Genomic DNA, 19,813 nt, shown 5'->3' with positions numbered 1-19,813 from the left:
CAGATCCCATGAATTTCCAGGGTGTTGCTTTTGGCGTAATGTCCTACAACCCACAAAAGGACCCAGAGGTGAGGGTCACTCTTCTGTTTTGCCCTTCTCCCCATAACCTACCAGTTCCTTTCAGAATTCGGTAAATCCTGAATCAAAGCTGGTGCTCCTACAGTGATAACTGGGCACGTAAAATGCCAACAGACAGATTGGTACTAACATTCAAAGCCCTAAACGGTTTGGGGCCAGGTTATTTGAAGGAACGCCTCCTCCCATATGTGCCTGCCCAGACCTTAAGATCATCCACATGGGTCCTTCTTCGTGAGCCCCTGCCAAAGGAAGTGAGGCAGGTGGCTACTAGGAGCAGGGCCTTCTCTGCTGTGGCACCCAGGTTGTGGAACGAGCTCCCCAGAGAGGTTCGCCTGGCGCCTACACTGTACTCCTTCTGTTGCCAGCTGAAGATCTTTTCATTTTCTCAGTATTTTAACACCTATTAACTTAAATTTAAACTTTGCTGTTTTAATTCCATAGTTTAACCTATATCAATTTTTGCTGTGTGGTTTTATCCTGGTTGTGCTTTTTATATTGTATTTTGTATTTGTGTTTTTAGATTGTTGGTTGTTTTTATGCTCTTCATGATTTTAATTTTTGTGAACCGCCCAGAGAGCTTCAGCTATTGGGCGGTATAAAAATGTAATAAATAAATAAATAAATAAATAAATGTGAATGAGAAGGATGTGGAATTTGGAGTCTTTGTATAAAAACGACTTCAATTTCTCTTTCCTGCAGCTCGATATCCGTCCAACCCCCTTCACAACAGCCTTGGCTTCAATTTTTTTGCCAGGATCTGTGAAGAGTTACTTAGGGGCCCGGTCTTTTGCGCCAGAAGATCACACGAAGATCCAGTTCACTTTCTTTGGAGCAACTTCACTGTTTGAGGTAAACGTTTGTTTATTTATTTATTTACAATATTTACATATATACCGCTCCCCATTCAGAATTTCAGAGCAGTGGACAAAATAAAATAGAATAAAAACAGAATAAAAAGCACATTAAAAGTACATTTTTAAAAGAAACAGTGCAAAATAAACTGCGGCTGGTCATTGAGGGAAGGCTTCCTGGAACAATGTCATTTTCAGGAAGCAATGAAAGGAGTGCAAAGTTGGCACCTGCCTGACTCCCAGAGGCAGGGAATTCCATAGGAGTGGGGCCACCACACTGAAGGCCCTTCCCCTGGTGGACTCCAATCAGAGGATGGATCTATGTGGAACCACCACGAGCATGCCCTTGGATGACCTCAGTGACTGGGCAGGTTGATAGGGGGGAGAAGGCACTCTCTCAGGTATCCTGGTCCCAAGTTGTTTAGGGCTTTGTATACAAGTACAAGAACCTTCAACCTGGCCCAGTAGCGAATAGGCAGCCAGTGCAGTTCCCTCAGCAGAGGAGTTACATGCTGGAAAGGGGCAGCTCCAGACAACAGCTGAGCTGCAGCGTTCTGCACTAGCTCCAGCTTCCGGATCAGCTTCAAGGGCAGCCCCACATAGAGCGTGTTGCAGTAATCCAATCTTGAGGTTACCAATGCCTGTACCACTGTGGCCAAGCTGCCCTGTCCAGGAGAGGCTGTAGCTGGTGAACCAAACGAAGCTGGTAAAAGGCACTCCGAGCCACCGTGGCTGCTTGAGCATAAAAGTACCCCCAAATTATGTACCTGATCTTTCAGAGGGAGTGCAGCCCCATCCAGAACATGGCAGTCACTGAACAGCAGCTGTGGACAAGGAATGAAAGCAAAGGGTCCGTACCACCGAATAAATGGCGGGGAATCTTTGGAGAAAACTGCATACTGCCATTCTTTTCTAGGGGGACAAGAAAAAGAAAAAAAACTCCAAAACCTTCTCAGAAAAATGTCTTCTGAGAAATTTCGGCTCCACTCTGGTTTGAATAGCAGCAACTGCAGAGCTGTGAAACCTTATATCTGTCTGCATTTCGTTTACAGGACAGCAGTTTTGGGAATGAAATTCTGAACACTTACATTGTGGGTGCCAGCATTGAAAATGTGCACGTTCAGAACCTTAAGGAGCCAGTGACTATTGTTCTGCAACATATACAGCAAAACGTGGTATAGCACTGTATTTTCTCCAGATGCATTTGTGTTAATTTTGCAGCATTGAAGTGCATTGCTTGACTGTTGCTTTGACTGAGGGCAGATTGAGGGTGCTCTGCTTTCAGAATGCCAGATGGCTTCTACAGAGATTTGATTTTATCAAAGAACATTATTCTGTCCTGTGGTGGACAGAAGTGCTGTTGATGGAGTGAAGGGAGAAACAGAAGGGAGGGGTTTAATTTCATTAGCACAGGTATGCAGAACCTCCAGACGAAGGTACACCCCAATTTGGCATGTGTCAGCTCTTGGGGTTCCTCCGGGGGGCAGGGCCATGCCTCTGGCATGGCGTCAGGTGTGAAGCCATGCCTCCTAACATCATCCAGCCCGTAGGATGTGGGCCAATCCAGCACTCCACCCCAAATCTGTTCTGCACCCCTGCATTAAGGCTATTATTCATGTATTTATTTATTCAACTATTTTTTCTCTCTGCCTTTCTCTCCTTTCCATGCCTACCTCTGAGGAAACCCACACTCCGAATTAAAAACCAACACAATAAAATTTCGTCACAACACACTTTTAAAAGAATAAAATTATGTAGATTTAGTCTAAAAAGAACGAGAACCAAAGTTCCATTGTTAACCCATGCCAAAGGCAGGCAGGAACAAAACAATTTGCCCTTAGTGTCTAAAAGCCAAAAGGGTGGGAGTCAAATGAAGCTCCCAGAGCATCGAGATCCACAGCTATGGTACCACAACTGAGGAGGCCCTATCCTATGTACCCATCAGCCCTGTCCCTGCTAGTGATGGGATGTGGATATAGGAACTGATTAAACAGTCAGGTTCATGGGGTGGGTGGAAACAGTTCATAAAGGTTGCAATCCTATGCCAGTTGACCTCAGAGCAATCCCCATTGGATATACCAGGACTTACTTCTGTACAGGATTGCTTAGCATGTAACTGGCCCAAACTGTTTAAGGGTAGTGAAATACCTTCTATGAGCATCTCTCCATTAAGGGAAAGCGCATTGTTTACCCAGGGCTTTTGTGTTTCCTGGTTCTTTGGCGCGATTGTTATGGGCTGTATTACATGGAAAGAGAGGGTTTGAATTGAATACTTCCCTTCCGTTCAGTGCCATTGAGTTCTATTGAGACAGCGCCATCTAGTGATGGAAGATCCTGCTGTTTCCCAGCTATTACTATTTTAAAAGTGGTTCTTTTTATTCCGGGATTTCCGGAGGATTCAGCAAGAGACGTCCTAGTTCTTGACGTCATGAAATTGACCTCAAAACTTCCGTGAGTGGCCAATCATGAGCGGGCAATAAATCAGTCGTTTAGAGGTGCCCTACGGATCTTGCTCTGTCCTGGATTGTGACACAGTGAAGAAGAAGAAGAAGAAGAAGAAGAAGAAGGCGTGAAGAAGAAGATGCTAAAGATCAGCTGTTGTGAAAGAAAACACATCCTGAGCCATTTCCTTTTCCTTTACAGGACAATGCCCCAGTGCGCTGTGTGTATTGGGACTTTCAGAAGCATAGTGAGTATTAAGGGCTTTGGACCGGCCCTGCTGCTGGATCAGAACAAAGGCCCAGGCCCATGCTGGCTAGGGGATGCTGCTGTATGTTGCAGCCCAGAAGCAAAAAAGAGGAACCCTCACTGAAACTGAAGAGAAAGGGAAAAGATCCACCAACACTCCTGAAGTTGAGCACACAATGTATAGGGAGCCCAATGTGTTGTGCATATACAAAAAGCCTCAATGTGATTTATCCAAGCCAGCAGTCATATAGTGTGAATGGACATTTAACAAACATTTAATAAACATATAGCAAAGTTACTGGTGATTGATAAGGACAAACACATGTCATAAACATAGAATCATAGAATAGCACGTTGGAAGGGGCCTACAAGGCCATCATGTCCAACCCCCTGCTCAATGCAGGAATCCACCCTAAAGCATCCCTGACAGATGCTTGTCCAGCTGCCTCTTGAAGGCCTCTAGTGTGGGAGAGCCCACAACCTCCCTAGGTAACTGATTCCATTGTCGTACCACTCTAACAGTCAGGACGTTTTTCCTGATGTCCAGCTGTAATATGGCTTCCTTTAACTTGAGCCCATTTTCCCATGTCCTGCACTCTGGGATGATCAAGAAGAGATCCTGGCCCTCCTCTGTATGACAACCTTTCAAGTATTTGAAGAGTGCTATCATGTCTCCACTCAGTCTTCTCTTCTCCAGGCTAAACATGCCCAGTTCTTTCAGTCTCTCCTCATAGGGCTTTGTTTCCAGACCTCTGATCATCCTGGTTGCCCTCCTCTGAACACGCTCCAGCTTGTCTGCGTCCTTTTTGAATTGTGGAGCCCAGAATTGGACCCAATACTCTACATGAGGCCTAACCAGGGCCGAATAGAGAGGAACCAGTACCTCACGTGTCAATGGACATTTAACAAACATTTAATAAACATATAGCAATGTTACTGGTGATTAATAAGGACAAACACATGTCATAAACATGAAAGAATACAAACAAGGGAAAACGTGTAAATGTAATATTAAATGATGACTCCGGATTATATGCACTGATTCCAACATCATCAGTAATACGTTGATGTCAGTACGGTGGAATGGCTTATTTGTAATGTGCTCCAATGCAAAAAAGTCAAAAGAATCTGCTGAATGAGAAGACTGAGGGGAGACATGAGAGCACTCTTCAAATACTTAAAAGGTTGTCACACAGAGGAGGGCCAGGATCTCTTCTCGATCCTCCCAGAGTGCAGGACACGGAATAACGGGCTCAAGTTAAAGGAAGCCAGATTCCAGCTGGACATAGGAAAAACTTCCTGACTGTTAGAGCAGTATGACAATGGAACCAGTTACCTAGGGAGGTCATGGGCTCTCCCACACTAGAGGCATTCAAGAGGCAGCTGGACAACCATCTGTCAGGGATGCTTTAGGGTGGATTCCTGCATTGAACAGGGGGTTGGACCCAATGGCCTTGTAGGCCCCTTCCAACTCTACTAGTCTATGATTCTATGTTTATGACATGTGTTTGTCCTTATTAATCACCAGTAACTTTGCTATATGTTTATTAAATGTTTGTTAAATGTCCATTCACGCTATATGACTGCTGGCTTGGATAATTTGCATTGAGGCTTTTTGTATGTGCAAAACACATTGGGCTCCCTATATATTGTGCGCTCAACTTCAGGAGTGTTGGTGGATCTTTCCCCTTTCTCTTCAGTGTGTTGCAATCCAACACATCTGGAGGGCCCTGGATTGGGGACGGCTGGTATATGCCAACATGGGCATGTTCTTGGCAGCTGTTGCCTTGTCTGATGACCCCCCTCTCCCTCTGGTGCAGCAGCTTCTGCCCATCTCTTCCTGCCAGAGAGCTGCCACAGGTGCCCAAACGAAGCTAGATTGTTCAGCTTGGAAAAAAGGAGGCGAAGGGGAGACATGATAGAGGTGTCTCAAATGATGCATGGGGTGGAGAATGTGGAGAGGGAGACATTTATCTCCCTCTCTCAAAATACTAGAACCCAATGGGGTCATCCCATGAAGCTGAATGGTGGGAGACGGAGGACAAATAAAAGGATGGACTTCTTCACACAGCGCATAGTTAAACTATGGAATTTGCTACCACAAGATGTGGTGATGGGCACCAATTTGGAAGGCTTTAAAAGGGGGTTGGATACATTCCTGGAGGAGAAGGCTATCCACGGCTACTAGCCCTGATGGCTATGTGCTACCTCCAGTATCCAAGGCAGTAAGGCTGTGTGCACCAGTTGCTGGGGAACATGGGTGGGAGGGTGCTGTTGCACCATGTCCTGCTTGTTGGTCCCTGGTCGACAGCTGGTGGGCCACTGTGTGAGCAGAGCCCTGGACTAGATGGAGCCTCGGTAAAAAAAACAACCCAGCAGGGCTCTTCTTATGTTCTTAGCTTGTCCTGAATCAGACTGTCAAGCCCCATTTGCCCAGTTCTCTCTTCTGGCTAAGCATTCTCGTAAAGAATTCTCTGTCTCCCTTTAAATGGGTAAACAGCCAAGTAAACAGCAATTTTTAATCTCTCTTCCTCCCACAAGTTTAGCCACATAAGTGGGTGATCTGAGACATTCATGCTGTGAGCATGAAATACTTAACGCCTCCGCTTCCCACTCCAGGGTGGTAGTTGTAGCTGAGCCCCATATCAGCATGAGCCTGTGCTCAGATTCACACAGCCGCCCCCTCCCCATCTTCAGTAAGGGAGAGGGTATAAATGGTGTGGGGGGGGGGGGAGGACGAGGACTCCCCATGGATGGAATATCTCATTTCCATGCTGTGCAGATGGCCTCGGCGGCTGGGATACATCGGGGTGTGAAATGGAACACACAGACGCGAATTACACCATCTGCAACTGCAGCCATCTGACCCATTTCGGAGTCTTGCTGGTAAGTGATTCTAAGCGTTCGTCAGAACTTCTCAGCCCTGGTTTCTTACGAAGAACAGTGGGGTGGACCGGTTGCTGTCTCTTTCCACAGAATTGTAAAGGATGTGTTTATTTATTTATTATATTTCTATACCGCCCAATAGGCCTGGGTGATTCGAAACAATTAAAACCACCAAATACAACGTAATATACAACATCAACGTTTAAATGCTTAAAACTACAGTACAACATAGAGATTAAAAAACCCCAAGATAAAACCTAGCAGCAATGCAAAGATTTGAAATACCATAACAGATTTAAAACAGGAACTGGCAGGCTGGGGAAATAAGGCCTTCACCTGTCACTGAAAAAAGTACAGGTCAGATGCCAGGTGAGCTTCTCTTGGAAGCTCATTCCACAACTGGGGTGCCACAACAGAGAAGACCTTCTGTTGGTCCTGATTTTGGCCAGTCCCAGGCTCACCTCAGAGTCTTCCCCACAGCCCAACCCACCTTGACATGCATTCAGTGTATTTAAAACAAAATGCAGGATACTTCGCCATATTTATTTTTTAAAAAAAATCCTATAGGTGAGCAAAAGGCATGCATATAACTTATTTGCTGACATCCCCAAACCTGCAATTCCTGGGATAATTTGAATGGAGCAGAACCTGTGGAATGTCAGGACAATAATGGAGCAGAACTGAAGAGATCTGCTCTCATCCCAAGCTTTAGGCCCTGTGTGAATCTTGTCTTTCATTAAAAATATTACAAGAGAAACTTGGGCAGGGGGGAGACTAGTGTGTCTTGTTCATGATTAAAAGAAGCGGAAACATTTAGAGCATCGTCACATGAAGGAAAATCATGTTTGCTTGCCGTCGCTTCTCTGCCCACGCGCTTGTCCCTCATTACTTCCTCTTTTGAAAGAGGAAGTAAACAACTTGCACGTGGCCCATTCAATGGACCGTTTTGATCGCGCTGCTTCTCCTGCACACAGCAGAAGACAGCGACAACTTCCATCTTTAAAAATAAGTTGGACTTACTGGGGTGTTTTTTGTTGTTGCATGAAGAAGGCTAGAAGGGCCGGGAGGCACGCGGGATGCAGACGACATCATGAGAGGGACCTGTGAACATCTGTGAGCGCCCAGTAATGAGCATGCGATAAAACACTCGTCTGATGGAGCGCTTAGGCTTCAATTGTTAGTGCCAAAGCTAGTCGTGTTGCCTGTTTTCTGAGCAAACTCTAACCAGAGGCTGTTTGCTTATATGTTGGCTCTTAGGACCTATCTCGGACATCAGTCGATGGTGCAGATGATCAGATTTTAACTTTGATCTCCTACGTGGGATGTGGGATTTCCTCCATTTTTCTGGGCTTGGCTCTGGTGGTGTACCTTTCCATCGAGTGAGTCTGGCTGCCTTTCAGCATATTGCTTTCTGTACACCAGGGGTCAGCAGAAGGTAGATTTGGATCTTACTGGCAGACCTCTGGGTGATTTGCAAGAGAGCTGCAAGGATTTCTGACTCCTGTTGCTTAACATTAGAAGTAACAAAATGAACTTTCTCCCACCCACCCCACCCCACCCCCAATTATACCGCTGAAATGAAGAATGTTTGGGGTGAAAACTAGAAGTGGATTTTTGTGTGGAAGGACTGTGGGATCCATTCAGCTTTTGGTACTCAAAACAAATGCTCAGGCTCGGAATTCTAACTCTTTTGCATCCAGCTCCAGTTGGTGGATCTTGGAGGTCTTGAATTCTGCCCAGTCTTGCTGAATACCAACGTTATTTATTTAGATTTCATATGTATTTTCAACTGCCGCTCCCCAATAAATTATGTCTCTGCTGGATTCCCTTTGCTGCAGTTCTCTTTGGGCCAAATTACATCTTCAAGCTGCAGCTCCTGTTCTGAGGAAAAATCAGCCATGGGGCCCTGATCCAGGGCAATGCACCCAATGCCTCTTGGAGTCACATCTGTTTCTTGCTCATTTGTAATTTGCCCCTGAATGTGTTGCTTGGAAAATCACTTAAAGCAACCTTTCCCAACATGGTCCCCTCCAGACGTCTCCGACTACAACTTCCATCACTCACAGACTCTGGCCAGGGACGAAGGGAATTGTAACCCAGCAAAGCTGGAGAGAGCCAGGTTGGGAGAGGTAGCCATAGAGCGTTGCTTGCCACCTCGTTCTAAAGCCTTTGTATATCTACACACAGCGAATCAAGTACACCCAATAATGTCTTATGTGCAAGAAGCAAGAACTGCATTACAGGTACGGGAAATGCAATGGTGTCCTTCTACTTCTTTATTCCAGGAAGCTCCGTGGGGACTACCCTTCCAGAATCCTCATCAACCTCTGTTTTGCGCTGCTGATGCTCAACCTCACGTTCCTGGTGAACTCCTGGCTGGCCTCGTTCCACAATCATGACCTCTGCATCGCCGTGGCTGTGGTCCTCCATTACTTTCTGCTGGCGGCCTTCACCTGGATGGGCCTGGAAGCCATCCACATGTACTATGCCCTCATCAAGGTGTTCAACACTTACATTCCCAACTACATGATTAAGTTTGCCATTGTCGGCTGGGGTAAGTATCGGGGCTTGGGCCTGCCACTGGTCTTTTGGGTCAGACTGTGCCTAGCAGCAAAGTAGGGAGAATCGTCAGCTTAGAAGGCAGTCCTAAAATATTGGACCTGCAGATTCCACGCTTTCATATTCAGATGGTTTAATGCAGGGGTGCCAAACCTCAACATGGGGGTGTGTGCAAATTCTATTTCGGAGATGCTCTCAGGGGCTGCATTGCAGTGATGGGCAGTGCGGAAGGCAAAAGGGGTCTGGAACACACACATACAAAGCAACATATTGCAGCTTCAAACTCTTACTGCCAGGAACTGAGCCTTAGGAGATTCATTTCAACCTTTCAGAATGGGGCCGGGGAACTACACAAAAGCTGGGAAAGGGGTCCTGGCTTTCTGGGAAATACCCCCCCCCCTACACACACACACACACACACACACACACACACACACACACACACACACCGGAGGGCCAGGTTGGCTCCCAAGCTGAGGTTTTCCACCCCTGGCCTAATGCAGTGGTTTTCCAGTTGTGTTCTGAGAAGCTCTGGGGTTCTCTGAAGGTCTAGCAGTGGGGCCTTGATGAGAACATCAGGACACGTTTCTCTGAACTGGCAGCTTGTGCACCACTACTGATCTTCCCAAATTCCCAGAAGCGATTATGCAAATTCATGGAGGGGGTTCAGTCTATCAATGGCTATTCGTCATGACAGCGCTACGGAGCCCCTCTGTGCAGTGGCAGTCTGCCTTTGGATGCCAGTTGCTACTCCCTTCAAAGCAGCAGATGCCTTCAGGTTTTCCTTGTAGGGTCCCCATCCCCATTAGGGTGGCCACTTGCACATTGCCCCCAAAGCGGAATTGCATCACCCCAAAAGAGGAAGAAAGAGGACACAAATTTACATAATATGTGAAGAAGTAAGTTTATATGTATAGCTGCAAACTGAGAAATAATAACTATAATTTGAATAGAAATACAAGACATTTCACCATAGTGGAGAAGACTGAAAAAGTGACCGGTGTGCTGCTCAGTCTCTTGTCCAGGTGCTGTTGGTGGACAATTTAAAGTCTCCTGCACTCCTTTCTTATGCTTCTTTATCTTTAAGCCAGACTTGGACTGGGCAGCTCTTTATTTAGAGGACTGTCCTCTACCAGCTCTCCAAAACAGAGGTCTGTCCTCTGTAAACTAGGACACCTGGTCACCTTAGATCCCATTGGGGCAGCGGGAGTGCGGACGTTTTTGATCTACAGCACAGGCAGGCAACTTGGCATCCTCTAAATGTTTTGGACTACAACTCCCAAACTCCTTGAACATCGACCACGTTGGAGCTTATGGGAGTTGTAATCCAAAACATCTGGAGAGCACCAGGCTGGGGTAGGCTGATCTAGAAGCTCCACACCATAAATAGTTTTGTACATTTTTCTCCCTCTCTCATAATACTAGAACATCCAATCAAGCTGATCAGTAGGAGACAGACAAAAGGAAGGACTTCTTCAGACATTGCATAGTTAAATTATGGAACTCACTTCCACAGGATGTAGTGATGGCCACCCATTTGGACGGCTTTAAAAGGGGGTTGGAGAAATTCCTGGAGGAGAAGGCTACCAAGGGCTACTAGCCCTGATGGTTGTGTGCTACCTCCAGTATCTGAGGCAGTTAGCCTGTGGGCCCCACTTGCTGGGGAACATGGGTGGGAAGGTGCTGTTGCACCATGTCCTGCTTGTGGGTCCCTGGTCGACAGCTGGTTGGCCACTGTGTGAACAGAGTGCTGGACTAGATGGACCCTTGGTCTGATCCTGCATGGCACTTCTGAGGTTCTGATGTAGGAATACAGCTGAAGTGTGCAGGAGCCAAACTCTGAAACGTAGCACAATCAACAGTTGTATATGGACTTTAAAAGCTTTCTAAAGTTAAAGTTTATATGCTGGACAAAACTGGTGCTGACCCTTCCCTGTTTGAGGACTCTTGCTTTTCTCCATCAGGTGCAATTACATCTATTTATTTATTTGTTGCTTTTATATCCCACCTTTTTTCCTCCAACAAACCCAAGGCAGCATACATAATCCTCCTCCTCTCCATTTTATCCTCACAACAACAACCCTGTGAGGTAGGCTGGGCTGAGAGTCTGTGACTGGCCCAAAGTCACCCAGTGGGTTTCCATGGCCGAGCGGGGGCTAGAACCCAGATCTCCTGACTCCCGGTCTAACACTTTAGCCACTACACCACGCTGGCTCTATGCTCATCTTTCCCCTTCGCCGCCTATTAATACCTTTCTTGTTTTCTCCTCTATGTCCTGTTAGGAGTTCCAGCGGTTATCGTTGCTGCTGTCCTCATCATAAGCCCAGATATCTATGGGGCTGGATCCGTTGACAAAAGCACCAGCCCACTGATGCATTTGTAAGGTTCTTATTTGGATGAATTTGACTTCTACCTGAAATTAGAAGCGAAGTGGGAGGCAGGAAGCTTTTTATAACAACACCATGAGACATGATAGAGGTGTACAAGATTATGCATGGTGTGGAAAATGTGGATAGGGAGACATTTTACTTCCTCTCTCATAATATTAGAACCCGGGGTCCTCCCATGAAGCTGAGACAGATAAAAGGAAGTCCTTTTTCACACAGCGCATAGTTAAACTATGGAACTCACTTCCACAAGGTGTAGTGAAGTCCACCAATTTGGATGGCTGGGGGTTAGACAAATTCCTGGTGGCTAGATGCTACCTCCAGTATCTGAGGCAGTATGCCGATGTAGACTAGTTGCTGGGGAACATGGGTGGGAGAGTGCTATTGCATTAGTGTCCTGCCTGTGGGTCATTGGTCGACAGCTGGTTGGCCACTGTAAGAACAGAGTGCTGGACTAGATGGACCCTCAGTCTGATCCACGATGGCTCTTCTTAAGTTCTTAAGTTTTGCTTTCGATGGGCAGTGAAGACTGTGTTATGCCATTGAGTTTTTAATGGTTTCTTGTGCTATGTTCTGATTTCGTTGCAGTGAATTCCCTGGCTCCTGTTTTCGTTTTATTCTTACAATGTATTCCTTTTATTCTGGGTTATTGCTGGGTTTTGCCTGAATTTTGTGTATCACCTTGAGTGCCCAGTGGGTGGAGGGGCAACGTTGAACATATCAAATAAAATGGAAAGGAAACATTATGCCAACCTGCACTCCCCACACATTCTTTTCACCTAATGATTCTATGGCCTAATCTACACCAAGCAGGATGTTGCAGTATGAAAGCGGTATGAAAGTGGTATATAAAAGGCAAGAGCCACACTAAGGGGGGATCTACACTACTGCTTTAAAGCGCTTTAAAGCACTTTATAACAGTTTTGACAACTGTTTAGGCCCAGGACACACTGCATATACAGGTTTCAAAATGTTTTCAAAGTGCTTTAAAGTGCTTTAAAAGCAGTAGTGTAGATCCCCCCCAAGCAAGACATAGCACTATGAAAACGGTATATGGTTTGTGTCAATGGACCCTAGCCAGGGCCAGTGCTACCACAGAGGCCACTCAGGCAGCCGCCTAGAGCGCCAAGCTAAGAGGGGCATGGGCGCAGCGCAGCACTCACGCGCATTGTTGGCTATGAGCTGGCCCAGGCCGGCCGGAAGATCCAGCTGGGCCTGGGTGGGCGAGATGGCGCCTCGCACCCGCCCAGCCGAAGCGACGCCAGGGACGCTAGGGTGGGGGTGGGGCGGCTCCACATTCAGACTTCTAGAACGCACCCGGAAGAGAGAGAGAGAGAGAGAGAATGAGAATGTATGGGTGAATGGGGCGCATGGGGTCTTTGAGTGAATGCATGTGTTCATGAGTGTGTTTGTTTGGAGTGAGTGATGCTGAGTGTGTGTGTGTGTGTGTGTGTGTGTGTGTGTGTGTGTGCGCACGTGCGTCTGTGAGTTGGGGGGGATGATTTGGAGGTGATATTCCTATTAAATAATGCATTTTAGACCCATAGACATTCCTTTCCAATTTGTTTGCTATAATTGGCATGACGTATTTCTTGCACTTTAAAATAAGTTTAGCAGTTTCAAGTTTTGTGCTTCTTATTTTTTCCAGGAAACATCTGTTCTTAAAAATCAAAGTTGGCATTTTGGGTGTGTGTGTGTGTGTGAAAGTAGCTCACCTTGTCTGGGGCGCAAAATAGTCTGGCACCGGCCCTGACCCTAGCAGTTGTCAATGAGCTTCAATGCTGCTATGAAGCAGTCGTGTGGCCCCTGCCTTTTATATACTGCTTTCATACCACTTTCATAGCGCAGCATCCAGCTCGGTGTAGATGAGGCCTGTGGCTCAGTTCATCAGCCTGGCTTTTCTCCGGGGAATACATTTGTTCAGCTGAATGCGGCAAACACAGAACAGTCCAAATCCCCAAGTTCCATTGCTTTGTGATTCATAGCTATTAAGGCCAGAGAGCAGGGCAGGGCAACTTCCGGGGGTTGAGGGGCTGCATCCCCACCCCCAGAACCTACTACAGGTCACACTTCGACCCCTACTGCTCATTTGGAAGCAGAATTCTCTGTCTTTGATGGGCATCTCACTGAAAGCATTCAAGAGAGACCCAGAGTGATCAGGTACCTATTTCCTGCCTTTAGTTCCCGTAGCCAAGGAATAATCCAGCCAGCAGCAATAACAGTGTGTCCCTTGTCTTACTTCCACAGTTGCTGGATCAAGGACAACGTGACCTTTTACATCTCTGTTGTGGCCTACTTCGGCTTGGTGTTCCTGTTGAACGTCGGCATGTTCATCACGGTCCTTCTGCAGATTCACACCATGAAAGGGAAGAATCCCGTGCGAGCCGCTAGCTGGAACCACGGCTTCCTTCATGACCTGAAGCGGGTGGCCAGCTTGACTTTCTTGCTCGGCTTAACGTGGGGTTTTGCCTTCTTTGCGTGGGGGCCAGTGAAGATGCTTTTCATATACCTCTTTGCCATTTGCAATACATTGCAAGGTAAGCCTTGCACGAGGGCAGGTAGGGCTCTTGGATCAGCCAAGATGCTTCAGTTGTGTGGTGTCCTCTCCGGTGGGGAAGCTGCCTGCACTGAGAGGATCAGCTCCTTCCGGTGCTGACATGATAGCACTCTTCAAATACTTAAAAGGTTGTCACACAGAGGAGGGCCAGGATCTCTTCTCGATCCTCCCAGAGTGCAGGACACGGAATAACGGGCTCAAGTTAAAGGAAGCCAGATTCCAGCTGGACATCAGGAAAAACTTCCTGACTGTTAGAGCAGTACGACAATGGAACTGATGACCTAGGTAGGCGATGGGCTCTCCCACACCAGAGGCCATCAAGAGGCAGCTGGACAAGCATCTGTCGGGGATGCTTTAGGGTGGATTCCTGCATTGAGCAGGGGGTTGGACTCGATGGCCTTGTAGTCCCCTTCCAACTCTGCTATTCTATGATTCTGTGATTCTATGATTCTATGGTGTTGGCTGAATCCCTCAGCGCTCACATTCCCCCACTGTTATCTCCAATTTGTGACTGGAGATGACAATGGGGATTTCCCTGCGCGGCGCTTACAGAGTGATGAGATTATTTAGTAACGATGCCTCCTTCTAAAAAGGCAATGAGCAGAGAAAAACAAAAAGGCAAAATGGAATGAGCATTTACCAGCCCCATACATGCCCACAGGCCATTTTAGAACAATAAAGGAGACCGCACCCTTCTTTAGTGAAGAGATTAAAACAGTTTTACTCACAAATATTCTTGCATATACAATGCAGGCACAGCATATAGTTTCAAAGGAGTTTGTTCAGTCTGTTTTGTGTTCCATTACACCTGCAGGAGCAAAAGAGCAAACACAGATGCTCCCAGCAATGGAGGAGGTTGGGGGGAAGGAGGAAGGGGAGGAGCAAAAGGAAGAAATCACAGGAAACCACATTGTAGGCTATAGAGATCCTAAGGCTAGCTGTGATCAAAGTTCTCATGAATTAACTAACTACAACACTGCCCCCTTCCAGTAACTTGCAGACAAGCTTGCAATATTCCTAACAGGGGGATCCCTGCTGTTATTTCCAATCACAGATCAGAGATAACATCAGGGATTCCTCCATGGCTTGGAGGCCAAGCGTCACCTGCTGGTGGAATCCCTGAAGGTGCTGGGGGCCAGATAAGGAACCTTTGTAGGCCAGATCAGGTCTTCAGGTCAAAGGTTCCCACTCGCTGCTCTTGGGAAAGAGACCGCAGGTCAGTATTTTGCATACACAAAGTCCCAGATGCAATCCTTACATCCCCAGTGAAGAACGGCAGGGTCTTACTATTTACTGCTTTACTCTGTACAGCACCATGTACACTGATGGTGCTATATAAATAAATAAATAATAATAATAATAATAACCCTGGGAAATATCTTTTCCACTCCTTCAAAGCCTCTCTCAATATACAGCATAACCGCCACTTGTGCCATGATGTATACCATATCTTTGGAAGCAACATTTCTTTGGGGTGGGGGATGAGGAATGCAAAGAATCTTGACTCTCCTTTCCTTCTTTCATTAGGCTTTTTCATTTTTATCTTCCACTGTCTCATGAAGGAGAACGTGAGGAAGCAATGCCAAATGCACTTCTGCTGTGGGAGGTTTCGTCTCAGCTATTCTCGTAAGACACGGATTTGTTTTCATTTAGAGGTGTTCCTCCCACCCCGTTGCATAAATTACGCTAATCTGAGTACGTTCAAATCCAATAATGAGACACTCGCGAAAGATCACAGGCAAGGCGTTGAGCACCAAATGTTTAATCTTGACAACAGGTGATGACCTGGCGCCCACGCAACAAAGACAGGGTCACACGGCGCTGAGCCAAGACAATAGCTTATATACTTCCATGCAGTGGTCAGAAGGGGAATTGCAGCTGAGATTACTCGGCCGCCATCGCCATGTGCCTTCCCAGGTGTGCTTTGCACCTGTAGCCGCTCCCCTATTGGTGATGTGGCTAAGGGGCAGTCCTAAGGACTTGGCTGAGTTTAACTGGTCAGTGTCATTTGAAACTGACCTATGGTGTTAAAGTGCACCTAAGTGATGTCTGGGCAGCTAGCCGGTGGAGTGGATTCCGCAGGATTAATTTAATCCGTGTCCTCTGGAGGCTAAGGGGCTTGATGTGTGCCTACGTGCTGCTTGCATGGGGGTAAATGGAGTTCTTACTGGGGGCATCTGACCACTCCCCCCTCCCTGCCTTGCGCGCCTCTTTCCCTTTTCTAGGTGTCCCCATGCGTGTTCCTGGAAGGGAAGCAGGGCTTACGAAGGGGGGAACGTGAATGGGAGTGGGTGTAGCCTTGGTGGGGTGTCCTGGAGGGGGTGCGGGTGCTTGTATGTGTGTGTGGATGCGAATGAGTGCTCGCGTGTACATGTGTTCGTACACGCGTGTGTCTACATGTTTCGAGATGCGTGTACACGTGTCAAGATGCGTGTATACGTGTCGGGGGAAATAGACATTCTAGTTTTTACGTCACCTCCTCCCCCCCTGCCCTTCTCGCCACTTGTGCCTGATGGATTTACACAAGGCCTGTGATAACAGTCTCATGGTTTACTGGAAAGTGCACATGAGACCAGGCAGTCCTTCTTCAATTACCTTGGTCCCAAGTCGTAAAGGGCTTTATTGGTGTTATGATCTATATTGAGAAGCTCATGAATCCAGAGCAGTCTCAAATAGTCAATTCCTCCCACTTGTTAGCATAATATTTGGGAGAAATGGTACAGCATGGTGGGTTTTATTCCAGTCCAGAAGACGGGCATTCCAAATCGGTTGCTCCTGATTTATACTGTTATTGATTTCCCCCAATATCTACCCTTCCACCTGATCTTAGACTGGAAGAGCTCAGCCACAACTCTTAGATATCCTCACCCAAAAAACCTCGAGCGGAAACCATCATGCCATTCTTTGAGGTCGCTGAAGTCTTTAGCGACCAGCTCTACATCTAACAGCTCAGGCGGTTTACCAAGAGCTGGTCCGGGCCTTGGAGTTAAAACTGGTGAGTAGGAGCAAAGTACGCACACAGGATGCAGGGTTTTGCTATTTTATTGTTTTACTCTGTACAGCACCATGTACACTGTTGGTACTATATAAATAAATAAATAAATAAATAAATAAATAAATAAATAATAATGATAATGTTAATAACGAGGTGGTAGAGTCCTGAAGTAGCGAAAAGGTGCATCCTGTTTTTGGAATGGACTGTAGCACTACAGACTTCAGTTGGTGCATCAATTTTTTTTAATGCTTCCCTATGTAAAATAGCCCCTAAAATGTGTTTTTTAAACTAGCACAAAAAGAAGGGTAGAGAATCTGTAGAGAATTTTTGCAGGGAGATGCAGCACTCAAAAGCGGTATCTCTATTATGCAGTCTGAAGTGGTGTGCTCCAATCAACCACTTCAGGATTCTACCACCTCATTTTGGTGCATCTGTAGTCCAGGCCAGAGACACTTTTAAAATGGAATTAATTGGCACCAGAATCTAAGAGCTATACAGTGGTGGCCAAAACTGTTGAAACTTTTTGAAATTTCCATGTTTTTCAACTTTGCATGCTTATAGAAACAGTTCTGTTTCACGAGATTCAAATGTTTATATATCAATTGAAAGAGAATTTAATGCTGAATTCAATACAAAAAACAGAATGTGAATATCTGCAGTACAAAAAAAGTTATGCTTTAGTCTTAAAAACAAACTCAGGTGATTGAGTGAAGAAGCGGATTGGAATTGCAAACCCTACTGGCCAATCACAGTCCTTGTTCTGGGGACCAATCACATGGCAGTAGCTGTGATACATCATGTTTCAAGTTGGGGAAAGTCGGTTTTGCTGTTTGTCCTGGAACTGAAGCGCAATTGGAGAGTGTGCGAATATTTGAAGAATTTCTCAAATTAAAAGTGTGCGTACGTACATCATAAATAGAGCAATGGCACCAAAGAAGAGAGTTGATTGGACACCCAGGAATAGAAGCAGGGTTGTTGTGTTACATGAATCAGGTCTTTCAATTGATATATAAACATTTGAATTTCGTGAAACAGAACATTTTCGATTAGTATGCAAAGTTGCAAAACATGAAAACTGCAAAAAGAGACCACAATTTTGGCCACCACTGTATGTTCAGCAAAATCACATAGAAGATCCAATTTTGGATTGTACCACTTCAGATTGCAGGGTGAGGACAGAGCTACATTGAGTTCTGACTGGTTCTGGTTGAAACCCAGAGCAGAGTGACGGTCCCATTGACATCCACTGTTTCCCTGTATTACATTATATTATATTATTCTGCTATGTTGAATTATAGTTCTCCCAGATGATAAAGAAATGGTTATTCCCTTTCTCACTGCAGCTAGTATGACTATCTGCCAAGAGGGAAATAAAATTAAGTCTATTGATAAAAGGATGGCTATTAAACATCATCAATATACTGTATATAGTCAAGGTTTTTTTTTAAAAAAATACTTTATCAGGTCTAGAGAATTAAGACATTTATAGAAAAAAATGAAGTGTTTTTTTTTAATATAATATGGCGCCAGTCTGGTCACTGGTACACCTAGGGGTGACCACATTACACCAGTTTTAAAATCTCTTCACTGGCTGCTGATTAGTTTCTGGGCGAAGTACAAAGTGTTGGTTCTCACCTTTAAAGCCCTACATGGTTTGGGTCCAGGCTACCTGCGGGATCGCCTTCTCCCATACAATCCGCCCCGCACACTCAGGTCCTCTGGGAAGAATCTACTTCAGTCAGCAAAGACTAGGCTGACAACCATTACCCAGAGAACCTTTTCCTTTGCATCTCCCAGATTATGGAAAGACCTGTCAGATTTGTCAATTTAACAGTCTTCTGGATTTTAAGAAAGCTATAAAGACCGATGTCTTCCAGCAGGCCTACCCAGTTGAATTTTAAGATGCCTTTTAATAATGTGCTGCTTTTAATAATGTATTAGTTTTAAATGTTTTAATTATATGTATTTTATGGTATTTGCATTTATGATGTACCCCTCCTCGATCCGGAGGGAGAGGCGGGTAACAAATCTATTATTATTGTTGTTGTTGTTGTTATTATTATTATTATTATTATTATTATTATTATTATTATTATGCTCTGGAATATGTTGGTAGAGGACTCAGTTTCAACATTTACCATGCTGTGCATAATTTAAACTGCTGTATATAGTAAATCTGTTGTTTATGTATTTGTTTGTTGATTTTTGAAATGACTGAACCAATTCATAAGAAGTTTTTTTTCTTTATTAGCAAATGATAATTTGTTTAATTTGAATGGTGTTTGCCTGCTACGTTACTTTATTAAGATGAAATAAAATTTAAAAAGAATTCCATGCACACAGGGAAATAGAATGTTGGGGAAAGGGCTTAGACCAGAAACTTTCTACCTGAAGTCTTGGTTTTCCAATTGAGACCCCCTCTATGGGAAAATATATCCAGTAACTGAAAATTACTCCCCGTGTAACTTCTAGGCCAAGTTTGCTGTACGTCCTTGACTTACCAGACGGCCAAGCTGCCTCATGTGAGAAAAACCTCACCAATGAATGCCGAGCTGGAATGTCCTCAGAAAACGAGGTTTTTGCGTTGAGGGCATGTTTGGTTCTTTGTGACTCCCTGGAAGACTGCTCGTTCTTGTGCCTTCAACAAATCAACTTCCACTTGCAGATCTTTTGCAAAACTCAGTTGTCGGCCTTTTCAAAATAATGAGTCCAAATTGGGACAATGCAATTAAATAAATTAGAGTTTCAGTGGCAGATTTTGTGTGTGTGATGGGGCTGTAAAAAAAAAGTAAATGCTATTTTGGGCTGCATT

At 45.4% G+C, this 19,813-nt stretch overlaps 1 protein-coding gene across 1 annotated transcript in view; it reads left to right on the top strand.

Annotated features, from left to right (window-relative positions):
- ADGRG4 (adhesion G protein-coupled receptor G4) overlaps positions 1–19,589 on the top strand; it is a 31,186-nt gene extending 11,597 nt beyond the window's left edge. Inside the window, exons 7-14 of the mRNA XM_063142049.1 lie at positions 6,237–6,313; positions 6,400–6,503; positions 7,761–7,882; positions 8,789–9,057; positions 11,345–11,441; positions 13,697–13,986; positions 15,534–15,632; positions 19,474–19,589. Of these exons, the coding sequence (XP_062998119.1) occupies positions 6,237–6,313; positions 6,400–6,503; positions 7,761–7,882; positions 8,789–9,057; positions 11,345–11,441; positions 13,697–13,986; positions 15,534–15,632; positions 19,474–19,589 (1,174 nt within the window). The remainder of the gene's footprint in view (positions 1–6,236; positions 6,314–6,399; positions 6,504–7,760; positions 7,883–8,788; positions 9,058–11,344; positions 11,442–13,696; positions 13,987–15,533; positions 15,633–19,473) is intronic.
- The last annotated feature ends 224 nt before the right edge of the window (positions 19,590–19,813 follow it).

Source organism: Elgaria multicarinata, chromosome 15 (assembly GCF_023053635.1).
Source record: "Elgaria multicarinata webbii isolate HBS135686 ecotype San Diego chromosome 15, rElgMul1.1.pri, whole genome shotgun sequence".
NCBI classification, from domain to species: domain Eukaryota; kingdom Metazoa; phylum Chordata; class Lepidosauria; order Squamata; family Anguidae; genus Elgaria; species Elgaria multicarinata.
Note: the sequence above shows the minus strand (reverse complement) of the source record. Positions and strands in the feature narration are given on the sequence as shown.